This window comes from Hippocampus zosterae, chromosome 13, assembly GCF_025434085.1.
Source record: "Hippocampus zosterae strain Florida chromosome 13, ASM2543408v3, whole genome shotgun sequence".
Taxonomy (NCBI): Eukaryota; Metazoa; Chordata; class Actinopteri; order Syngnathiformes; family Syngnathidae; genus Hippocampus; species Hippocampus zosterae.
The window spans coordinates 7376917-7401116 of NC_067463.1; the positions used below are offsets into that span (position 1 = coordinate 7376917).

Sequence of the window (24200 nt, forward strand, 5' to 3'; positions counted from 1 at the left end):
AAAAATCATTCACTCATCTTTTCCCAAGTAAGTGTGTACATTCAAATATGCGTGAGCAGGGGGAATTGTGAGTGGTACGTTGTGGAAAAGTCTGCTTTTTTCGACTGTTTTGCACCAAAGGGCGTGGCAAGGCACATGGCATGAGAGGCGTCACGGCACCGTAATTACTGGCGCCTCTCGAGACACGACATACAATACGACATGTTTTCCCTCAGTGATTGCCTGCGAGCCTTTGGCGATGCACTTTGCAGCCTGGCACGCATACTTATTATTTGCATTGTGAACATTTGAAAAAAAATAAAAAAGGGGGAAAAAACGGCCACGTGTGTTTGGGTGTCTGTGCACATTATTTTGCCCATCTGGCTTTTCAGAGCCACAGCTGCAGGGCTCAGGGTTTGGCTCATATCCGGTGCTGAGCTGGCAGTGGAGGGAGGGCTGTGAGCTGTGAAAGGGTCTGAGGGTGTGCGAAAAGTCGCCACGCCGCTCCCTTCCTGCTGTACTATTCCACAACTTCGCTACCACTCCTGAGATTTTTGTCTCGTGGCTTCAGAAAAGGGGTCTGTGTGTCAGTACTACACTGTGTGTGTGTGTGTGTGTGTGTGTGTGTGTGTGTGTGTGTGTGTGTGTGTGTGTGTGTGTGTGTGTGTGTGTGTGTGTGTGTGTGTGTGTGTGTGTGCGTGTGTGTGCTGTTTTTAACCCTTAATAGTCAGTGGAAAACGCGAAACCTCAGCCTTTGATATTTAAAAAAAATTACAAGGCATTTTTCGCATTAAAACGTTTACGGTAATAAGTAAAAGGCTACACAGCAATCAATTTGCACTGTCAATGCTGTTTTAGCTAAAGTAGGCCAAGGTATAAACGATGACGGGTGATTAAGTGAAATAATCTTGATTTTATTGCCGCTTATTTGAAATGTGTAAGACTTGTAGTGGTTTATGACAATCGCGTTGCCATTGCCATCATCATGCCGCTGTATTCAATGTTTCTCGACTGTCAACATTTTAGCCCTGATTTTAGCACACCTAAATCTAACATAGCTGGTATTAGTGGAGTGTTATTGAGGAAAAAAAACAAGAACAACATAAAAAACGAACACGTTTCAAACCTGGTTTATCCACCCAATATTGACCTGGAACACAGAGGACAAATAAATACCTATCATGTTCACGAAAACTACAGTATAAAAGATGACTGTGCCGTTACTGTTAATCTACGGTGCTCCTGCCTGCAAAAATACACTCCCAAGAAAGGCCCCAGACAGGTGGAGTCCACCGGGCCAACATCAGGTAATTACCCCCAGGTGCTATGTGCGTGTGTGTGCGTGAATACACACGCATGTGTGTGTTTATAACAACCGGTTGCTGCCAGCGAGGGGCAATCCAGACATGTTAGAATCAGTGTCACCTTGGACTTGACTTCAAACACTTGGCTGGCGCACAACAGCAATTGTCCACAGCAACAGGAGGAGGCCACGTTGTGCTCTGGAGAAATGTTTTCACAGAGAAAAGCAAAAGACAGAACTACCCTGACGATACGCGTGGTTGATTTTAGGAGTAATGGTTTTGCTTTTTATTTCTGTCTTTATGAAAATGAAAGATGAGTCATCATCTTTATTGTTAGTGCAGGGGGAGCAGTTGGCGATCACAATGTTATGTCTTTTGCCCGTCAAACCGATCTGAGGACAAAGAAATACTTGACGTTTTAGTGGGCAAGCTAGCTGGCAAGCTTTCCTATTGCTAATATAATGACATGGGCCACCACTACTGATTGTGAAAGCCCAAATTAGATTGACATCGCAGCAAAGAGGCTAAAATCCGATTGGACCCCCCCCCAAAAAAATCTAAAATGTTCCTCAGCTCAGTTCCTCTTTCATCTTCTTAGTATAGCAGCAAATCGATGCAGAGAATAAAGAATATATACCTTTGAGTATGATATGATCGTCTGAACCTGTTGCTGTATAGATATCGACTACTTATAGGGTAGATGAATGCCACGTTGATGCTAATTGTAAGCCTGTGTGCCGATGACATTTCACATTGTATGTTAACATAAAGGTAGCGGAGCTCATGTGATTGTTTTAAAGTCACAACATGAATTGTCATAATTTCATGTTTCGTTTGACAGGAACCCTGAGCCTCTTTTTTGAATTTACTAATTATATCTCCCTAACTGCTGCGTGTGTTGAAGCGAGTTCAGTCATCTGCTACCATATAGCACTTAGCGCTCAGGCAAGTCAAAACAACAACAACAAAAATCAGTCAACTGACACCTGTATGTTGAAAAACTTCTAAATTGGGTCACTCATCCCATTGTATTGGAATTGTGGTTGTAAATGTAGGTCAGTGCTTGTGAGAATGTGTCGGCCCTGCAGCAGGAAAGGTCTTGCTGGCCCTGACCCCTCACCACACGATTTTATTAACGCGGGACTGCTGAGCCTGACTCATGAGATTTGTTTGCACACAAGCGGGAACACTCGCCTCCGTATTCGATCGATTCAACGCGTGAGTGTGGCGAAGTTTTTGCCCACAGATGCTCGCTGGCCTCGACCGACACGGTGAAAGAGCGGCCCACTAAAGTACAGCTGTTTCTAATCGGTAACTCGGCCCTGATGGTTGACCTACATTCTGGTGCGCGCGCGTCTTTGAACCCGTGGCCCTGCTACACGCAGCCATGGGGGGAAGGTAGAGAGGACCAGGAAGAAAAACAAAAGGGAGGATTGATGATGAAATGATGCCAAAGTAAAGTACTTTATGTTACAATATCCACCATGTTGTTTTCCTCATGTGTTGTGCAAGTCGATGTCCGATCCACGTTGTATACTTAATAATAGAGCATATGTCCCTGTAAAACAACCACAAAGTGCAGCTGTCTAAAACAGAAGGAAAAAAAATCTCATAAAAAACAAAAAACAAAAAAAAACATCCTAAGCATCAATTTTCTGTTCTTGTTACACTCAGAAAACACACACCGGTTTTTTTTCTCCCCAAATTGCTTTTCTTTGTCAACACCTGTTCCTGGCATCCATCAAATTTCATAAAATCATGTGCTTTCTGCATTTGAATGAACTTCTCCTTTTCATTAAGGCTGGCAGTGCATGTCAGCAGCATTCCTTGCATGCAGGGGACGGGCGGGTACTGCCAAGTACTCGGGGTCTCCCCCCCTCCCCCCAAGTAATAACTCGTGGAAAAGATCCTTATCCTTTTCCCGCTCCTAATTAACTTGCCTGGGCCGTGGAAGGTAGAAAGACGAATGAAGAAGTGGAGTACAGGTGGTGGCGGTGGTGGGCGGGTTCCTTTTCAAAAATCCCGCAAAAATAGAGGTGCTACCTATTTGCATTAACGTTCGCTCGCCCTGCTCTGCAGAGTGGGCGGAACTTAAAGTGGGTCACTGTAGCTCAGGATTGCGGGGTGTAAATGAAGAAGTGAAAAATACAAGGACCTGCAGAGAGAGGGATTCAACTTGGCGCCAGATGACTCAAGTCTTACTTACTAAATACACGCATAACGATTTTTAAGATGTGAGACCCCTGCTCTCAAAGTGTATGGTGTCCTTGCGATGACCAACGCAGCACATCTGCCTCACAGTCAGGAAATCTGAAAATCACTCTGGATAAATATTGAATAATCAGTCCATTGCTGACTTTGATCAGAATTGGTGGAATTCTCCAATTCAACCTGAATTCAAAATTACTAATTTTGCTAGCTCCTGGGTTTAATTTTACCAGTAAATATTTGACAGCTATTGTCGTCATTGGCAGTGAATGAGATGAACGTCAAGACTGAGTTGAGTTCACTGTTATTTTCTAAACACAATACAGTGGCCCCCAACCTTTTTTTATCACCACCGACTGGTTTCATGTAAACACATATTTCGATCGAGCGACAAAGTAGCATGTTCAAAGGCGGGATATTGTAAATACGCTAAAAATAAATAAGCTGTTCTCTGATTCACTGTTTTGATTTCACATGTGCTATTATTGTATTCAAAAATAGGCCGAAGTATTTTGCACTTGACTGTGCTTCTGGTCTCATTTTGAAAATTATGAAACAGCATAATTTTACAGCTGATTACAATAATATGAAAAAAACCCTCTGCCTCCTTTTTTATGAACAATCCTACTCTATTATAATGTTGGTCATGAAGGCGGTACTTTGTCAATTAAGTCTACGTTTTTTGGGTGGCACTTGGGTTTGAGAACCACTGCCCGAGAGGATGTGTGACACACATCAGTGCAAGTCGTGACAGTGTTTGTTTGTTTTTTTTTTGGGGGGGGGGGGGGTTCGCCGTTCCCTTTTCGGACAATGACAGTTTTCATGGAATCTGTCTTCATTTTGTTTGGAAGCAAAACATATGGTTGCATTGTCATGTGTTTTGCATGTCAGCATCCTCCGTGGTTTTACATAAACAAAGAGAAAGAGCCGGCCACCACTACTAGGCTTTGAATCTGTTATGTTTCGATCTGGTTACGTTTGGTTTTGATTCCTCATGTGCCCTTTTTTCACCACCTGTTCTCGTCATCAGTATTCCTTGTGTGTAACCAATTAGCGCCCTCAACCCTTTGTGCAGGTGTTTCTCGTTGTCTCATCACTTAGCTTGTATTTAGTTCCCTGAGTTTCAGCCAGTCTTTGTTGGGTCATTGTGAGCTGTGACTATGTGAGCATATGTCTGCTCCTGTCATGTTTTGTTTCTTGTCTTAGTTCTGTTTGTTCCTCGTGATTTCCAGGCATTTTTGGAGTACTTCGACAGTTTTTTTTTCCATTGTACTCCTGTGTGTATTTTTTGTTAAATAGATTTTGGTCAATCCACCCTGCTCCTCCCTCCTTTTTGGGGTCCTACGACTACCATCACGCAAAACGTGACAGAATCAACGCATTCACTTTTGAAAGTGTGTCACTAAACTCAAACGAGGCAGTCATGAGGAAATGGATCACAGACACGACGGTCAGCCTTTTTTTTTTTTGTGATTCTGTCTGAATTTCCACTGCAGTGAGGAACTCATCAAAGCATTGCACATCCTCACTAGGACTGCCCTCCTTCTAATGGTTGACTGTTTGTTCGTTTTTTGTTTATTTTTTTTAAATATAGAACAACTTTTTGCAGGAACCATGCCTGAAAAAAGACGTGGGCAGTATGCATCATGTTGCATGTTGCGACTTTAAGCATTCGCCTCCACAGATGTGCACACATGCTTGAGCGGGTACTCACACCCCCTCCGGAGTATCGCAAGTGCTGACTCTCAGGTTGCCTTTGACCTGATATCACCCGGGATGACTCTATTACACCACAATGCCAGTTATAGCATTTAAAACATTTATAGTCGGTGAGTAAGTCAAAGTTCCAAGACTGGCAATTTGATTTACTGCTTTAACATATGACTTGTTTGTAAAACGGTCATTGCAAGGTCGTGTATGAATCAAACAATCCTTCACGTGACCCCGGTTGACTTCAGAGTTGATTTCATTTTAGAACCGTTTCCCTCTTAGGGGAATAAATTAATTCAGCTCAAAATATCCTGGTTATTAAATTTGCATTAATTATAACTTTAATGTAATGCAGGCGGCTCGGCGGTTGACTGGTTAGCGCGTCGGCCTCACAGTGCAGAAGTGGAGGGTTCGATTCGGGCTCTGGCCTACCTGTGTTGAGTTTGCATGTTCTTCCCGTGCCTGTGTGGGTTTTCTCCGGGTATTCGGGTTTCCTCCCACATTCCAAAAACATGCATGGCAGGCTGATTGAGCATGCGAAATCGTCCCTGGGCGCGAGTGTGAGTGCGGATGGTTGTTCGTCTCTGCGTGTCCTGCAAACGGCTGGCAACCGGTTCAGGGTGTCCCCCGCCTACTGCCCATAGACAGCTGGGATAGGCTCCAGTATGCCCCGCAACCCTTGTGAGAATAAAGTGGATCAGATAATGGATGGATGGATGTAACACCTTAATATTGCCAACTAATAAAACGCGTGCAAAGAAAAGTTAAATCGTTATTATACAATCTTTGCCAACAGTGGCACCCTTCTGTGCTGTTATCACAACGATATAAACATATAAACAATAAAATCCAGTGAATAACATATTATAAGCCACCTTGTCTACCTGACATATGGTGTAAAGTGACTACGTGATAGTCGGTGACGCCTTCTCAGCATTGGACAATGATTCACCTTCTGCTCGGCATTTGGAAATTGTAGGGAAGTTCAGTCCAGTTTCCAGATGACGTCACTCCTCGAGGCGTGTGGCTGTAATTTTGACGGGCAGGTTTCAAAATACATGCAGACATTCCTTTTTTGCGGTACAAGAACTTCTGTTTTGACAACGCTGTCAAAGTATGAGCTCTTCGCCGTCCAAAGCTTTCGGCAATCTCGCAATGTTTTGTCGTGCCACCCACAGCCTGAACGGCACTTCATCGGCTATAAATATAGATGGATGACCCAAGTGTGCTGTATTTTGCCAAGCGTGCTCCCAATCATAACAGCAATACTGCACAATCAAAAGCCCATTACGGGTTCAAAAGGCCTTCGACTGTATCTTACTCACAATCATAAAACAAGAATCAGAGTGTGTCTCAAAAGCCTCCACTGGCCTCGGCATGCCACTGTAAAACATGAGTTTTGACTTTCTGCCTAATTTGACCACAGTTCTCGTAATTAGAGTCATTAACACCCATGCACCAGCACGGCGTTTTCGTTAGCAAGAGCTCTGAAAAATATTTTAATTTGCTGTATTCATTCAGCTGACGATACATTTTATTCATTGATTGACACTCCAGTTGTGTTGTGTTGTTGGGTCAGATTGTTAAGGGATTTCATTTGTGAAATCATATTTTGGAAATTTCCATTTTTTATGTGATCTCTAACCCGAAACAAAGTTCAGCAGTTATTGTCATTTTGCACTCGCATCTTCCACCACAAGCCGCTGCAAAGAGCGTCCAGAGCGATACAGGGACTTCATTGTTGTTACAAAACTATTTCCAGTGTATGAAATGTGCCACGGCTGAAAGTGAAGCCAGCCATCATCAAGTGGAGAAAATGTGCCATATGAGTGACATTATCAAAAATGGAATGCATATCAAAAATGGATGAAAAGGTGAGAAGAAAAGTTGTCAGATAGGCTGCCAAGAGGCCAACAGCAACATTGGAGGAGCTGCATTTCTGGCAAGATAATGTGACAACAATCTTTTGTCTTCTTCATATGTCTTGGCTTTGGGTTCATTTCAAAATAAAACAGTTGATGTCCCAAATACACGTGTGTAAAATATGGTCTGACTAAGCAGAGGTTAACCCTTTCAGGGACAGCGGTTACTACAGTGGACATCTTATCATGTTATCAGGTTACAGGGTGCATGGAAGAGTTCAACTTTTTGGTAGTGATTCTATAAGGTGCATTTTGTGCAAGTACAACTCATCACTAAAAGAAAATCAAACCTACAGTGAGGCAAGGTGATGGCAGCGTCAAGCTTTTGGGGCTGATTTTCATCAGCTGGAACTGAGGCCTTACACAAGATGGGGAATATTTCAACAGTTCCATACAGCAGTTAGTGTTAGCGCAAAACCTTCACAAGGTTTCTACTAGAGAAACAAAATACCCCATGAGAACAGTTGATATTTATTCTTTCCTGGCCTGGCCCAAGTGCCAATTTTAAAACAAACTGAGCTCAAATATTTGACCAACGCTGCACCTGGCAGGTTTCTTTATTTGACGATATTTTGTTCTTATGAATCAACTCAGAACATCAGAGTGAATTTACTCGGTGCACTATTTTTACATTTTGTGCCGTACGTGAAGACACACACGTTTGAGTGTGTCGCATCGATGAGTCAGTGAGAGGAAGTTTTGACATATTGTGTCATTCAGGAGAGTGTGCAAACAAGCTTTTTGGGAAATTTACTGAAAATCTGATCATGGCATCACGGGAACACGCCTTAAATGGAAATGTTTGAGGCCCAAGTGAACGTGAGCACTCTCACCAATTCCTGTTGAGTGGGCTGACACTCAACACAATCATTATATCGTCCTGCTTTATAGGGTGAGAAATCGGATTTGCTAACAGAAAGTTGAAATGGACACTGCACGGGTATTTCTAAAAGCCAGCAGTTATTTCTTCCATCCAATCAACAACAAAAGGTATGAATAAAAATTGATGAAAAAATAGAGAAGTGTGTGGTTACATCATCTTTAGTCCATTTTTAAAGAAGTTACTTCAGTGAGTGTCAAATATCGATTTGAACTGAAAGTTTTAGCTCGAACTTAATAAATGAATCGCATTCTATTCTGATTTTTAATTCAACACACATACAGTATATGTGTGTGTGTGTGTGTGTGTATGTATATATATATATATATATATATATATATATATATATATATATATATATATATATATACACACACTGTAGAGAGAGAGAGCGCGAGCTTGCAGTGTCTTGTGAAATTTAGCATTTTCAACGTGGCATCTGTCCATTTACCAAACTGGTTTCATAAAAAGCCTAATCTTGCTCATCAAGTAGGGACATAGGAAATACAGCATAAACGGCAAGCGCTTCAGCCCCTAATAGTTTCTCCTTTGATTCACATACAAAAGTGCACACAGTCAATTTGAACAAAATGGAAGGAGGTGGGAAGAGGCAAACGGGTCTTCGGTAAGCACACGCGCTTTCATAGAAGCATATCATGAGATAGGAAGTGGAGAGTAATCTGAAATGGACAAATGTAACAACATTTGAAGGTCTCCAGCACAATTAGAAAGCATGATAACATCAATTTGATTTACTGTGATACAGTAATCTGTGCTCTCAAGACTAGAGACTTCATCCAAGAACTGTATTCTGCTGCCCTCTTGTGAAGACGGCTACAATATTCGGCACACCCACACGTTTGTGAGATCCAATACAAATTTGCTTATAGCAAGATAAAAAATGCTTAGTTTTGATTGACATTTTCAGACATATATTCATTTAACAATATGGTAATTACTGTATTGTGTTTGTTATTGCATGTCTTAGACTCTAAAAGTAATCAAAGTACTGTACATATGAATCAGATTTTGCTTTCCGTATTTTAGTAACAAGTTCATATGCCTTGGAAATGAATTGACATGAATCTAATGTTTCATGATAACAATCACAATTTCTCTCCAAATTTGATCTGGTTTCTGGGCTCAATCTTAACGAAAACTATGTTAGATTGACTTCCAAGTGCACTAACAAGTCAAACACACACACACAGTTTGAATGTAGACTCAACGGTTGTATTAGCTGTTTTGCTACTTGTGGGTGAAACTATTGTTGTTTTCACCCACTTCATTCAATGAAAAGTCAAAATTTACTTGAAACCCCTCAATTTACACCATTAATAATTTGTCGTCTTCCGCGCTTTAATCCGTTCGACGACGTTTTCCCCAGAAATATTGAACGAGGACTGTTGGCTAGCAAGTGAGTGTCGTGTCAGCACTACCACATACCAGGGCGGTTTAAGATGAAGAAAAGTTGCTATGGAAATGCCGCCATCTTGTGGATTTAGTAAGGAACGGCTACCTCTATTGACCCAACAACATTTGCCCAGATAAAGTTCGGCTAAAAGTTGTCGTGTGGTCATTTCTCGCAAGGTGAAGTCACCATGTGTCTTACTACATATACACCCCCCCGCCCCCCAAAAAATGCAGTTGCTTCCCAACGCTGCTCTTAATTGTAAATTGAAGGTGATGCCTGGATCAAGTGTGTTGGACTGTTGCTGGGAACGCAGCCCAATCAAGTCGGTCGTGGAGATGCAGAGGAGGGGTGGGTGGGTGCTTTTAGACTGTGGAGGGGTTGCGAGAAGCATGACGTCACCCGCTGCATCTGCGACCCTCTCTGCCAAAACAAAGGGGAACCAAAACATACATTTACATCGCCACATAAAATGTCACTCGACGACCGTCTCGTCTTGCGCAACGATTAAGTCGAGGTCACACAACCTTTTTTTTTTTGCTTGGCGCGGGTTGGTGATGGGAAGGGGTCTGTTTCAATAAACTGGGTCTGTGGAGAGTCACTGAGAGAGAAGGGGCCGGGAGGGGCATCCTTCCGTCTGTCTGTCCGTGGGTCCGTGTGAATGGCGGATGGGGAAGCCGCGGTGTCCGTGGAGAGTGGGGCGGCTGCTGTGATGGAGCGCTAAGCCCGAAGCAAGAGCTCACACCTCGGCCCGCGTTTTGTGCACGTTGTCACTCCGATCGGACGTCCTCTTCTTCTTAACATGGATCCCCACAAGACGTTGACGTTCTGTCTCGGGCTTAAGGCTGAGGAGGTACACCCACACACGCACACACACACGCACTTCCACACACACGCACTGCTATCAAAGAGCAGGCATGGATTGCTGCAGAGCAACATGCTTCCATGTTGACAAACACTGCAGCCTCTACTAGACTGCACTCACGTCTTTATCTCATGTTTTTTTTAATTGATTTCCCAATTCTGAATTGTGTATTAAATTGTTTATCTCCTATTCGTCATGAAAGTAAATGTAATAAAATTCAATATTTAAGAGCGTGAAGAAAAATATGGGTGCTGTGTTTTGTTTCTAAGCTGCTGCCTCTCATCTGTGTACAGTTTACTGTACGTGTTCACTGCTTTGTTTCCAGCGATGCTTTATGCATGACAAACAGTTGTACAAGTGACTGAATTGCTGATTCAGGATGCTGACAGTTCCACATTGTGGATGACCTTCCATGTTGGTGCGCTGAAAGCTTCTCACCACTAATCAAGTTGCACCTTGTTGCATGAGTTTTTGGATGTTGACATGAAAACATATATATACAGGTGTATATTTTGCCTTTACAAGCTACCACTATGAAATGAATTTGAAGTAAAATAATCAACTTGTGACTGATGTGTAATAGTGTAAAGTATTAAGTTTTACCTGTCATAGGCATTGCAAAAATAGGGCATTTCACATTAAGGAATTATCCTACAGCGTTTTTTTAAAGCCGTGTGGACAGTACTTCCAGTTTCAGGGTCCTGAACGCATTTGGATAAAGTGACATAATTGTAACCATCATTAACCATCATCTTATCCTTGTCAAAAGTCCTTTGCAGTCAGTGAAAGCTTTTTGAAGGCAAATGGAATATTCTCCAATGGCCAAGCCGATGCTTTGCACTTCCTGCAGACACACGTGAAGGCAGCAAGAACAAACAAGCAACAAGTGAACAAATATGCATTAGAGACACTGTGCATTAATGTCGATCGTTAAAGAATGGTAAATGCCACATTTACATTTTTGTGAAACCAATTGAAGCTCTCAACCACATGGTGCCAAAAATCCTAACAATGTCGTAGTTTCCCAAATACGTTTGGTAGATGCTGTCGGTGACTTGCTTGATCTGATGATCACTTTTGCTCACATAATGTGACATTTGTTTGCGTTCAGACTACTATTATGGCACCTGAAAAGCACAAATCTAATTGTTCCGGCGGACTGCCTCAAAAAGGCAGTCCAGCATCATGAAATGCTTTAATGCGGACTCTTTCGACTTCAGTGAGCTCTCTGTGTTTTACCAAGTGAATTCCGCTTTTTTATAGCCAGATTTGAAGTTATTTAAGCATAACATTCAATGACTTAAGCATTTTTTCTGTTGAGGAATGCAAGAAAAATAATTATAACATATTTTTTAAATGTTATTATTAAAATATAACAACAATGTAACAACAGATACTGTTAGGCAGATAATGGTGGCTTAATACAGTGGTCTGCAACCTTTTGCCGACCAGGTAGTACAGCTTTTTTGTGTACCGGCAGCCATTCGTTGTTGGGAGCTGCTGACGTACATTCCTGATCGAGATGTTGATGTTCTACTACCCCCCCCCACCCCCACACACACACACACCCTCCTCCACCACCACCACTCACACACACAGACACACATACACAAACAATCTCTGCGGCCGGTACCAAACAGCCTGCAGATCACGATTGGATCATGGACCACTGTCCTAATAAATGTACTGTATTTGTTAGACACTATACGTATTCAGATTCATACTAGATTCATATTAGACGACGATGTGTGGGACACATCGTAGTTGTGTGTAATCGTTGTTATCATTGTAAAGTCAGAATGTAAAAAAAAAGTTCTTGTTTTGGGTATCATTCGATGTTGTCAGTGCACAATGTTGCCGTGACATTTGGGGCTTGTTGCTAGTTGGATTTTGGCTCATCATCACTTCGTGGGTGGACGAGGTCTTTGTGCGCATTGCATTGTACGCACACTGCAGCAGAGGGCATACATTGTTCCAACCCATAAGGACAAAATATCCATCAGGCAGTTAACAAAAGATTGCCAAACCCAACCACGGTGTTTCTGCATTGTGGCCTCTCACTTTCACTCGCAATTTGTCACTTTCCTCACCGTGGTCCTCCATGACATTTACACGGGCATAACTATACACTCATTTCTGAATTTCTGCACACGCTGAGAAGACAACATTCAGACGAAAAGTGTTCTAGACGTTCGGACACTGTGCTGTATTATTTAGTTTATATTCATTACCTGTTCTGCTTTACACACTAAGGGGTTGCTACTGTATTGGATGGAAAATTGAAATATGAATTTATATCGGATAAGCGTGATAGTAAATTTGCTGGAAAAGTACATAGAAAGTCAGAGGGGCATAGTACAGAGGTGAGGTGTGCGTAGGTGTGATAGAGGAGTTTGAGGTGGAGGCGGCACTGCATCAGGGATCCATTCTGAGCCCCTTACTCTTTGCAATAGTGATGGATATGCTGATAAATGATCTTAGACTGGGATCTCCATGAACCATGATGTTCTGAGATGATCTTGTAATCTCCATGGATGGAGAAACATTTCATGTAGAAAGATGGAGGCATGCGCTAGAGAGGAAATGAATAAAGGTTAGCCATATTAAACAGATTATGGGTGCATAAATGGGAGGATGAGACTACAGGGAGAAGAGATAGCGAGAGTGGAGGACTTGTAATTCGGTTCAGGTTAATAGTCTAGACCAGGGGTGTCCAAAGTCGGTCCTCAAGGGCCGCTGTCCTGCCTGCCTGGAGCTGGACATGCCTGGTCTAGACAAAAGGCAAGTTTAAGGAGTAGAAGGAAAGGATACAACCAGGTTTGAACTGGTGGAGGAAAGCGTATCAGGTATGTTATGTGATCAAAGAGTCTCTGTTAGGATGAAGGGCTGTAAGACAGCGGTGAGCCTAGCCATGATGTAATGCATGGCTCAAAGACAGTGGCACTGAAGAGACACCTGCAGGTGGAAGAAATGAACATGTTGAGGTTCTCCTGGGTAGGATTAGAAACAACCTCACCAGTGGGACAGCAAAGGTTAGATGTTATGGAGACTATAAATGTATTATGGCATGTCACAGTAGTGGACATTCACCAATGAGATGTTTCCCTTAATTGTTGTCTGTTTTTCTTTCACTAGATGACGATGTCCCTGAGATACTTGGATGGGACCACCGAGGCTTCCACGGTGAGCAGCTCGACCTTCACTATTCATTTCAGAGCGCTATGAAAAATCAGGCCTCCGAGCATAACCACAGTGGTCGCCGTGGCAACGCACTTATTTGTCTGTACCGCTCGTGTGGTTACCATGTGCGCGGCAGATATCATTGCAGCTCACTCCGGGCTTTCCTGCACTTATGGAGGCACGGTAAAATTATTTCACATTTTATCTAGATTTTTTTTCTTTTAAATAGTTGTTCATTTCACTCCATTTGCTACATATTTCATCTGACAAATTTTGAGTTAGGAAAGGGCATTATAGCGGATTAATTGCTTGTTAAGAATTTGGTTGATTGTGTGGAATCTCTTGAGCCAAGCATCCATCCAGCTCTCCATTTTCTTCATCGTTTATCCTCGGGAGAACTTGAGCGAACTGACCTTTTCGATGAGAGGGGCGGTACACCCTGAACCGGCTGCCAATCGCAAACAACCATTTCACGCACGCTTTTACACTTACTGACAAGTGAGAGTCGTGAATTAATCAATGGAGGCCAAATGGAGTGTACTTGGCTGCAGAAGTTCTTTTGATTCACTCGAAACTAGTTTGGTGTAGAAAGAAGGAAAACAAGATGCAATCTATCTATTATTTGCAGCAACTGTCCAAAAATGGCATAAAATGCACTCAATTCTTCCTGGTGACAGAAAAGTTAGCTTTTTTTTTTCAAGCTCCAGGGAGAAAGTTGAGTCGTTGGGTAATGAAATCAAAGGAGAGTTACTCCTTTTGTGAAAAACTGCTTCCCCATAATCATAATGACAGCTATTAAAGGAAAACAACAGAAATGCAACAGCACGGTGCTGGAATAATATATAAATCAGCATGCGTTGTATTGTATTGTAATATTGGCACTTTGGAGATAACATGGTGTGTTGTTTTGTCCACCAGGTGGTGAATCAACATGAGGGTTCTGGTAGCCAGCCTGTAGTCAGTCCCAAGTACTGTCCTGGTGTAAACAACAATCCAGGTTACCTCTGTGAGACAGGACACTGCTGTGGAGAGACGGGCTGCTGTACCTACTATTACGAACTCTGGTGTGAGTCACCGAACCGCCTTTGTCAGTCTGTATTCAACTAGAAAGCAAACATTTGAGAGGAAAAATCTCAAGGTTGGATGTTTAAAACGGTTGATGTTTCCATGTAATCTCTTGAAACAGAATTCTGTGGGCATTCGGTAGTATTTCTCTGGTAACTACTACTTCCTCACATGGACCTAGTAAAGTGACATTGCCATCTGGTGGCCTGGCACGCATATTGCAGAAGGGCCTAAGTTTATAATTCTGTTCCAATGCCAGCGAAGCATTTGTGTGCGCCATCAAACCTAAAGTAACACGATGCGAAAAGTCAAACCTGGAGTAAATATTGACGCAAACCCCCACCAAAACAATCAAATTAAAAACAGCAAGTGTCTTTTAGTGCTGGGCGACCACATATTCTTATCACGAAACTACTCTATGCAGTCGGCATTTCATAATTATAGTAATGAATATTTTGTATGAGGAATATTTCTAGACCATAAATATGAAAACAATACAATGGTAATGGTCTTTGTGAATGCTGTTGGGTCAATTTGATGACAAAAGGTATCGTACTACTGCGGTGCCAACAAATTAGTACTGGTTAGTTCTCTTGGCACATTGAACAAAGTTTGGGGGGGAAAAAATCACACAGAATAAAAAGAAACTGGACTGTGTGGTTAAAGTGCTTTTCTACTTTGTTGTTAGGTAATATCAATAACTTGACATTGTTAAGTTATTGACTTGTTTGTTAACATTGTATGTAAAGTGGATTGCATACACTTTTGCCTCACCGTTGGAAATTTCTGTGTTTGAATCTATCGTGTGTATCGGGTTTAGTGAAGACTCCACATTGCTTAGACATCTAAATAATCGGATATTTGTCTTAGCCTCTGTTTGACGGGAATTGATATGGAAAAAAAGGATGTGTCCAGTTTTCAAGTGATGTTTCTTGTTGTTGTTTTGGGTTTAAGATCAGGCTTGTTTCTTTCTGGCAGGGTTCTGGCTGCTGTGGACCATGCTGATCCTCTTCAGCTGCTTCTGCGCTTACCGCCATCGCCGAGCCAAGATGAGGATCCAGCAGCAACAGAGACAGAGGGAAATCAATCTTATCGCCTATAATGGAGCATGCAACTACCCATCCTCCATGCTGGATCTGAGTATGTTAATTTTTTAATGACATATGATTCATTGTTTTGCTGTAGCAGTTCCACTATTTAAAGGAAAAGCTATTTGTAAGAATGCTAAACTTCCTTCAGATTGTTTGATAGTATTGGATAGTCTAGGGGTGGGCGAACTTGATGGGGCATTGATTTTTAAAATGGACGGATGGTCCAGGTCATTCATACAGGAGATGACATGAAGGTAAATTGTACACACTGTTTAAAAAATATGCAGTCACTTGGAAATGTAAAAGGAAGATTTTTTTAAAATGCTTATTTGTAGTTTGGACTCTCATATCTAGGTGGCAACAAAAGTGTGTCCTACGTGAAAATGTCCAGATTCAACCCAATTCGGACATTTTCCCTGTCTGGTATCATGTGACTAGTTTAGTCAGGTTTGATGATGATGTGAGGTATGAATGGGAAGCAGGCGTGTCAAATTTGGTGTTATCGCTTTCACACATTCATATGCAACACAGGAAGTGCAATATTGCACCAATGCTAAATTATTAATTAAACATACAGTAAGTCACTCATTTTTAATGTTCAATAATTAATGTAGCGCGGCCTGGTCATCCAGTGGTGAGCGTGTCGACCTCACGTGCAGAGGTACCGGGTTTAATTCCAGCTCCGGCCTCCCTGTGTGGAGTTTGCATGTTCTGCCCGGGTTTTCTCCGGGTACTCCGGTTTCCTCCCACATTCCAAAAACATGCAAGGCAGGCTGATGGGACACTCCAAATTGTCTCTAGGTGTGAGTGTGAGCGCAGATGGTTGTTCGTCTCTGTTGTGTGCCCTGCGATTGGCTGGCAACTGGTTCAGGGTGTCCCCTCGCCTATTGCCTGAAGACGGCACGGATAGGCTCCAGCAGCCCCCCCGTGACCCTCGTGAGGAAAAGCAGATCGGAAAATGAATGAATGAATAATTGATGTAAAAAATGTGCACTGTATATGTAATTATTTTCATTTTATTCATTTGAAGAAATGTGTTATGTTTTACATTGATGAAAGCCGCATTGCATTGTGGGATGTGTCAGCCATTACATGGCTAGCGGTATCTCTGGAGAAAGCAACGTGTAGTCACGCACTGAGACATCATTTTAGCATACAAGGGAGGGAAGGAGATTAATTTTGACCACAAAGCTAAAGGTGTCTGTCGGTTGAGGGTCGGGGAGCCTGAGTACGTATGCGTTCTTCTTTTAGGTTTTCTGGCCGCCTTCAAGTTACCCTCTTACGATGAGGTGGCAGCTCACCCCGCCACACCCCCTCCACCTTACAGCTCCGTCTTCGCCCTGCAGGGAGGCGCCATGCTAGAGCCGTGCTCCTCCTACCCCCATCACCACCTCCACAGTCACCCCTGCCCCCCCTACCTGGGGCCGGGCCCCAGTGGCTTCACCTCATCCCAGAGCTCCGACAACTACACCAGCTGTTCCTGCGAGTCCTGCTCCCTCACCTCGCCCTGCAGCACTTCCTTCTCCGTCCAGGTGACGGACGAGACATATGACAGCAGCCGCATGTCCACGCCCAGCGAGGCGGGGGGCGACGGAGCCCTTTTGCCCGGGGTGGCAGGCAGCCGCTTATCGACGCGCTTGTCCTCGCCACCTTTGTCGAAGGTTCCACCGGATGTTATACCGGTGCTCGCTCCAGATGTCGTTCCCAGTCATTCCTATCATGGCAGTGAGGGGGGGATCTCACGCCCGGTTGCCCCTCTCTCACTTCCCTTGCGCCCCCTCAGTAGCTATCACCCCTCACCTCACCCTCGCCTCCCTCTTTCACCCCTTATTCTGCTCCCTTCCCTTTCCTCCGGGCATGTCCAGCATCTCGTATACTCGGACCCCCTCCGTGCCACGCTTAACGAAAATGCGGTAGACGGCTTACCACGCTCAACGCCGTCCCCTTCTCAACGGGCTGACCTTGACAAAAACATGTCTGCTGCAATGCGCCCCGAAGATGAGGACGAGGACGAGGAGGATGACGAGGAGGATCATTTCCGCCACAGGCGCCTGACGGGCGATTCTGGCATTGAGGTGTGTCGCTGCCAGGTCAAGCGCAGAGACCGAGAAGAGGAAGCGGGCCTCAAGGAGAGTGAGCGGCGCGACAACGTGGACTGCTCTCTGCGGGCCAAGCAGGGGGTCCTCTCTCCCCTGGAGGATGACCAGCAGCACAGCGATGCTGTTGTCATCGTGGGGGCCTCTCTAGTCTGACGAGCAAACATGGAAGGAAAATGTGAAGCGTTTATGGTTCCTCGTAGAACAAGACTAGTAGGTGAAAAGTTGCGTCACTGAAGTTAAAGTCTTGGAGGTGGGTGGATGGACAGGTTGAGCTTTATCTCCTCTTGTTTTCATCTCAGAGTGAAAATGTTACCGAGCCTTGATGATTTGTTACCTCCACCAAGTAAAAAAAGCGCAAAGGTGAGAGATATCATTTTAACTGATCGGTGTATTGTTTTGAAAGTTAGCAGGATAACACACACACGCGCACTATAATACTGGAGAAGTGTGTGACATGAATTCCAGTATTTTCTCATTTTGAGTCATCCCTACTCCATGGTTAAAGTGGTAAAGTCCTTCCCAAAAAAATCACTTCTTTAGTCATTTTAGTCACAGTAAACTTCTGCTAGCACAAGTTTAGCACCAGAACCCCAAAGTCGAGGTCAAGTTTAGGACCAGAACACAGTACATTTGGCCCATGTTTTGCTCTTTGAGAAACCTGCTCCTCAGTTGAAGTTGGCGAAGTCCTCTCCACCCTTTAGCTGTGAGCATGTGATGTCACAGAAAAAAATTGTGTGAGGATCTGAATGTTTAAATTAAGTATTTTTTACAGTTTGAGCCACTATGGCAACCGTTACTACTAACAAAAATGATACCACTTACCCACTAGTAACACATCACATCATCCTCCAGTAGGTAGACTGCTAGCAAGCAAAGAGTTGAATGAACAACCACAAACAATGTACTTTATGGGAGAAGAAAAAAAAAAACCTTTGCCCTTGATGGCCATTGAACTTTATTTGGCATCTTCCTCCCCATGGATGAAAAACAAAAAGAACCCACCATATTCACATACGTCAATGTGTTCGCATCGTATCATTAAATGCTAACCTATGCTACACAATCAAGTTTGGTGGAGGTCGCAAATTGACCCTATGCATTGTATATTGTCCACCACGGTTAAAGTACAAATAGTGTGATCAAATCCCTTGACTCAACCAATTATAAAGTGCATGGCAAAATAAGCATATGAAGCAGGAAGGAAGGTACAACAAAGTGACTAATGAGAAGTAAGTTCCCTGAGTTATGATTTTCGAAGGAACAGCTCCTCTGTACAAGTCACTCAAATACTAAGGCGTCCTTTCACCAGCTTCTTGTTATGTCCATGGTGTGCAAAGCTTTATATGGGTAACACTCTTATATCGTTCGAAACCATAACAGTGTTAAACACACTGGCTCTCAAGTGTGTGTTAAGGCTGTTAGTGTTCAAAGACAATGAGCATTTCACCTGACTCTCACACACTGATAATGAATGTAAAAAGCACAACAATGAGCGGGAGTGCTTCTTCAAGAAATCTGGACATTTTTATAGAGCGGGGAAAAAAACGTGCAGGGAAATGTATGCAGCAAGGCAATACAAGCGCTGATGAGACGTGTTTAGTTTTTCAGTGTTCGCAAATATTTGGAGGCAGTTTAAATGTGAAGTTTAGTCACTGTTGTTTTGTACTTCAAAGTCATTAGTTGTACAGTACAGTCACCATGTAGAATGCCCGCTTCAGTGGGTGGGTGACGAAGGAGCCCTTGACTGAAGTACCCCCGTGGGATTGAGGGAGGTTACACTGTCCTGGTGGTGTCTCCATTTTATGGAAATAGCACACACACATATACACATACACACACAAAATCTGTGTTTGAGATCAAACTAATGTACATTCTTGTGCTACTGTACCATGGAGGACATGGTTTATCAACAAGAGACCACTTTTGATTTTGTAATGGCTGATTTGAGACATGAGATGCTTTCACCAATTAGCATAAGCTACAGGAAGATATGAAGATGAACCTGAATTAAGATTGTGATGGCCTTATTTTTTTAAAGGCCACTACCAGAACAAAGGTAAAGGGACAGCAACAAACGAACATGACAGTAGCAAAGAGCACCAAAAAGCATCATAACAAACATGACAGTAGCCAAGAGCAAACAATGACCCGACAATGAGTGTTCGGGTTGGCAGTCCTTTTAAAGCACTAATTACCTAATGACCAACAGGTGTGCAGCTGCAGGGGGAGCCCTACAGTGCCACCTGTTGGTCCCAAACCGAATCATGACAGTAAATGAATCCAAAGTAACAAACAAAACCCATGGCAGAAACTAAAAACTCTCAATAACAAAAACATGACCAAAACATGACTGAACAAACATGACAGTAGCAAAGAGCAACAATTACCCGGCACTGAGTGTTTGGGCTGGGAGTGCTTTTAAAGCTAATTACATAAACTAATTACATAATGACCAACAGGTGTGCAGCTGCAGGGAGAGCCCGGCAGTGCCACCTGTCGGTCCCAAACCGAATCATGACAGATCTTTTATGGCATTTGTCATTTTGGGAATCCGCGCCATTTTATACGACCTGATGTGGCATGCTTTGATGTTCACGCTGAAATTTCACCGAAAATCGTGAACACTTTGGTGCCTTGAAATACAAATGTTTGCCGTTCAGGCTTACATGTTTTTCGAGATAGCAGCTGTCATTTGGCCGATGATTTATTTATTTATTTTTGCTGCGCACTGTATGGTGGCAGTAAAATCAACTCGACAATAAGCAGCACTATGTCAGTTACGGAAAATGTCTTCAAAAAAGAGGCTTCAAACGATTTAAAAGCATCATAACAAGTTGAAATTTATTGTAAAATAAAGATGAAATTACAAGTATATAAACAACAAAACCTCATTGCTTTAAGTCGGACCCCCATTATCTAGATGTTAATAGAATGGAAAATGCCATTGACATGCTAACGCTTAGCATTGAAAGTGGTGGTTTTACAACCCTGTCAGCAACGATTATTTAATACATGTAATGGAACAATATGTAGACAGATAATAGGAGAATAACCGTTTTACCAAATGCAGAAGTTGGTTGCCTATAACATAACCGCCATTATCCAACAGCACATTTGTGACTAGTGAAAATGCAGAGTGACTCGTAAGCCTGGGAAACCACGAGTGGTTGGCGAGCGAAAAAATTTAGGTCAAGCCTTGCTCTCAGGCATAGATTATTTCTCTTCTATGAGAAATGACTAATATTAAGGCAATTTACTAAGTAGTAGAAGAACGTCTCTTTGTGTCTTTATGACTGTATTTCACAGTACTGACGCCCCGTGGACCAGGCGGCCATAACAGAATTAGCGGCAAAAATGATTGGACATTATTTAATGCTTTACATTCTGTTTAGTTGTTTGATTACGTTTTTTATGTTTGTCATGAAGTACTATACAGTAATATTATGTATTAAATCCAGAAACACAACAATTGGAAGTTTTTTTGGGGGGCAGGGATTTTGGAACGGATAACAGTGGACGTCCACCAATGACTTTTTATAATGGGCATCGAGTATTTGCAGATTTATTTATTTATTTGTCGCTTGACCTGTTTCCATGTGGTATTTCTATAAATTTCATTGAGAAAAGATGATTGGCGAGCGTGGTCATGGAATCAGTTGTATCTCAAGGCACCACTGTACTTGGGAGGTACTGTGGTTGACTGGCGACCAGTCCAAAGTCAGCTGGGATTGACTTTGGCTCACCCGTGAGCCTAATGAGAACAGACACTACAGAAAATGTCTGTGTAGGTGTAAATTTGGCTACAAATCTCTATATTTTCTTTTTTTTTGGGGGGGGGGGGGTAGTGATGGTCTCCTTCACTTGTATCACCTTGTCCAAGTACTATTGAGCCCTGGTAAATTGAGGTACTCAGCAAAAAGTAGTTGTAATTCCAAAATAGTAAATGTCAAGCCCTTGAATTGAAGCTGAAAGTTGACACTTCAAATCCATTACAGTGGTGTGCAAAGGTAAAGTCGTTCAAACCTTCTCAACCGAACTGCTTCAAATGTTATCATACATTTCCGCCATCTTTAAATAATGTTGTTGATTAGCACGAGCTGATATGTGATTTAAAATAGCCTGTGGTGCCTAGAAACTCTTGAGGCAGAATATATTTCCTTGCTGCTACATGAGCGTGTGCGTGTGAGCCCGTTTTTAAAAAAAATTTCGTTGTGTGTCGTACTTGAAATGGGTTTTAGCTGTGCTTTTAAGCAGTCTCGCACTGAGAAGACTCCGCACACACGAGACTCGCGAAAGTAGTATTTAGCAATAGTGTTCACACTGTTTTTCCTGACTGGTAGAGGCTAGTTGATGGGAAACAAACTGTTGTGAAAAAAAAGACATTTACCTCTTTCGTACTGAGCCGTGAGCTGTGCTGGGCCGAGGCCCTCGATTGTACATACGCAGTATATATATTGTAAGCATTTGAATTGCCTTTGGCTTAAAGGCGTCTCCCAAGTGCAAACAAGAAAGTGGCTTTATTGAGGCTCAGTTTGTGGCCTTCATGTGTTACCAATATTCATGTCAATCGTACTATGAAATATTTTAAATGATGAGGTTCCTAAATTTTCTTCAAAAAGTCCTCTTAGATTTGTTGTTTGTTTGAATCTTTGGAAGGAAAGTATCCGAGTTTGACAACCTTGAAATTTAATACTCTGGTCAACAGTAGAATTTAAACTGAGGGAGTTTAATGTTTCCACAAATTTATTTTTGACACTGATTTCAAACATATGTTTACTTTTTTCTAGCACTTCAGGATTTTGCGATATTTGCTTTTTTTTTTTCTCAACTCACCTGTATATATAGAGCACTTTCAAACAGCCATCGCTGCATACAAAGTGCTGTCCATGGAGCTTTTTTTAAAGTTTGACCTATAAAAGCCTGCACAATGCAGATTTTACCAAGTGTTGTAATTTATAGCGATGATGTTTTAGAAAATAAAATCTTGTTGCTAACCTAACCCTTAATTTGTAAATATTACTAAACATACGACTATATTCATATTATCATTAAGATTTTTATTATTAAAATACGGAGTGCTTTAGAAAAAGAGCGAGAGCAGATTTGGAATCAGCGCAAAAGTAATACCCTTGAAAAAATTACTTTCATTTCTGATCTAATGAAAAAATTATAACAAAAGAAAAAAAATAGCAGTGAATATTTAATGTTGTTTGAATGCATCTGTACAGCTGACAATGATGAAGACCGATAATTGCTTTTACATTTTTTTAATTTGTATTGAAAAATAATTTGCAGCCCCACGTAATACCTGGCGTTGTAGTCTTCTTGAATAAATATATTTTGAATCAATGACCGATGGTATGTTTTTTTGGATCTATTTATGAATCCTGTCATTAAAAATATATATTTTTACATTATGATTACCAAGACTTAGGACATAATGAAACATTCAGGTGAACATTTTTAGTCCCCCAAGATACTGTAGAAATAAGGCTGATAGGCTAGGTCCATGCTGAATATAATTCAACATTTGCCCTTTGACCCTAACTACAGTAATGGGAACACATGAACACCACCAAGCGTTGATTTCACCTTGAAGCTGAGCTGTTGTGCGTTCATTCGCTGTACATAGAGAAGACATTTTCATTTTGCCTTCTGTGCAACTGTTTTAGATTAAACATGGCCAAACTCTTCCCTCAACGAAGGCCACGGGCCACCTTTAAGACTGTTACTGAGTTTTGACTGCAAAGGACTGTTCATTGTCTCCTTATCGAGAGAGCATTTCCTCTATATTTTTTACTTGAGTGAAGCAGGGAATTGATAGGGCAACTTGCCAGGAATACAAAAACACATGACTGATCGCCTAAGACTGTTGATCCTTTCAAAAACAACATTTATTCTTGTGTTTTGCAGCAAGCAGGATTTGTAGAAGTATACGTGATTCCTTGTCAACTAGTTAAAACGAATATGACTACAAGCTGTGGTGTTCTTAAGCTATCAACTATCTGTGCTGCTTTCTTGTGTTGTAAGCATGTGTGAGAGACTTACTCTCGTGCAGTTGAAAAAAAAATAAACAAAACACTGTCGCTTATCATGAGGTCAAAGTTGATTGTCATGATATTTGTCTCTATGAACATCCAGGCACGTTTGTTATGTCTGACAACGATTCGAAATCTCAGTATTTATAGCATAGACACTTGTGGTGCATACTCTGATGTGAAATGAGATTCTTGTATTTTAAAACACTTTCATACATTTGTATATTTATTGGGTGCTGTTTTCCAGGAGGTTGGTTTGGATATCGTCTTCTCCTGACGTTTTTTTTTTTTTTCGTCATTGCTTCTTCTGGAAGCATATCATGTTGGATACAGACACCTACGCTACTTTAGATCAAGAATGACTGTGGATTTGGTGATAAAATAAAGTGAACTGAACTAGCAACGGTGTGTATTCTTTTGCTGAAAAGTTGTTTTTTGCAGATCATTC

The 24200-nt window shown here is 42.1% G+C and overlaps 1 protein-coding gene across 1 annotated transcript; it reads left to right on the plus strand.

Annotated features, from left to right (window-relative positions):
- The first annotated feature begins 9218 nt into the window (after positions 1 to 9218).
- LOC127613614 (uncharacterized) lies at positions 9219 to 22834 on the plus strand. Its single transcript, XM_052084720.1, has 5 exons — positions 9219 to 10267; positions 13415 to 13462; positions 14378 to 14525; positions 15503 to 15664; positions 16867 to 22834. The coding sequence occupies exons 1-5, from the start codon at positions 10217 to 10219 to the stop codon at positions 17865 to 17867; spliced, it is 1410 nt and encodes a 469-aa protein (XP_051940680.1). The 5' UTR covers positions 9219 to 10216; the 3' UTR covers positions 17868 to 22834.
- The last annotated feature ends 1366 nt before the right edge of the window (positions 22835 to 24200 follow it).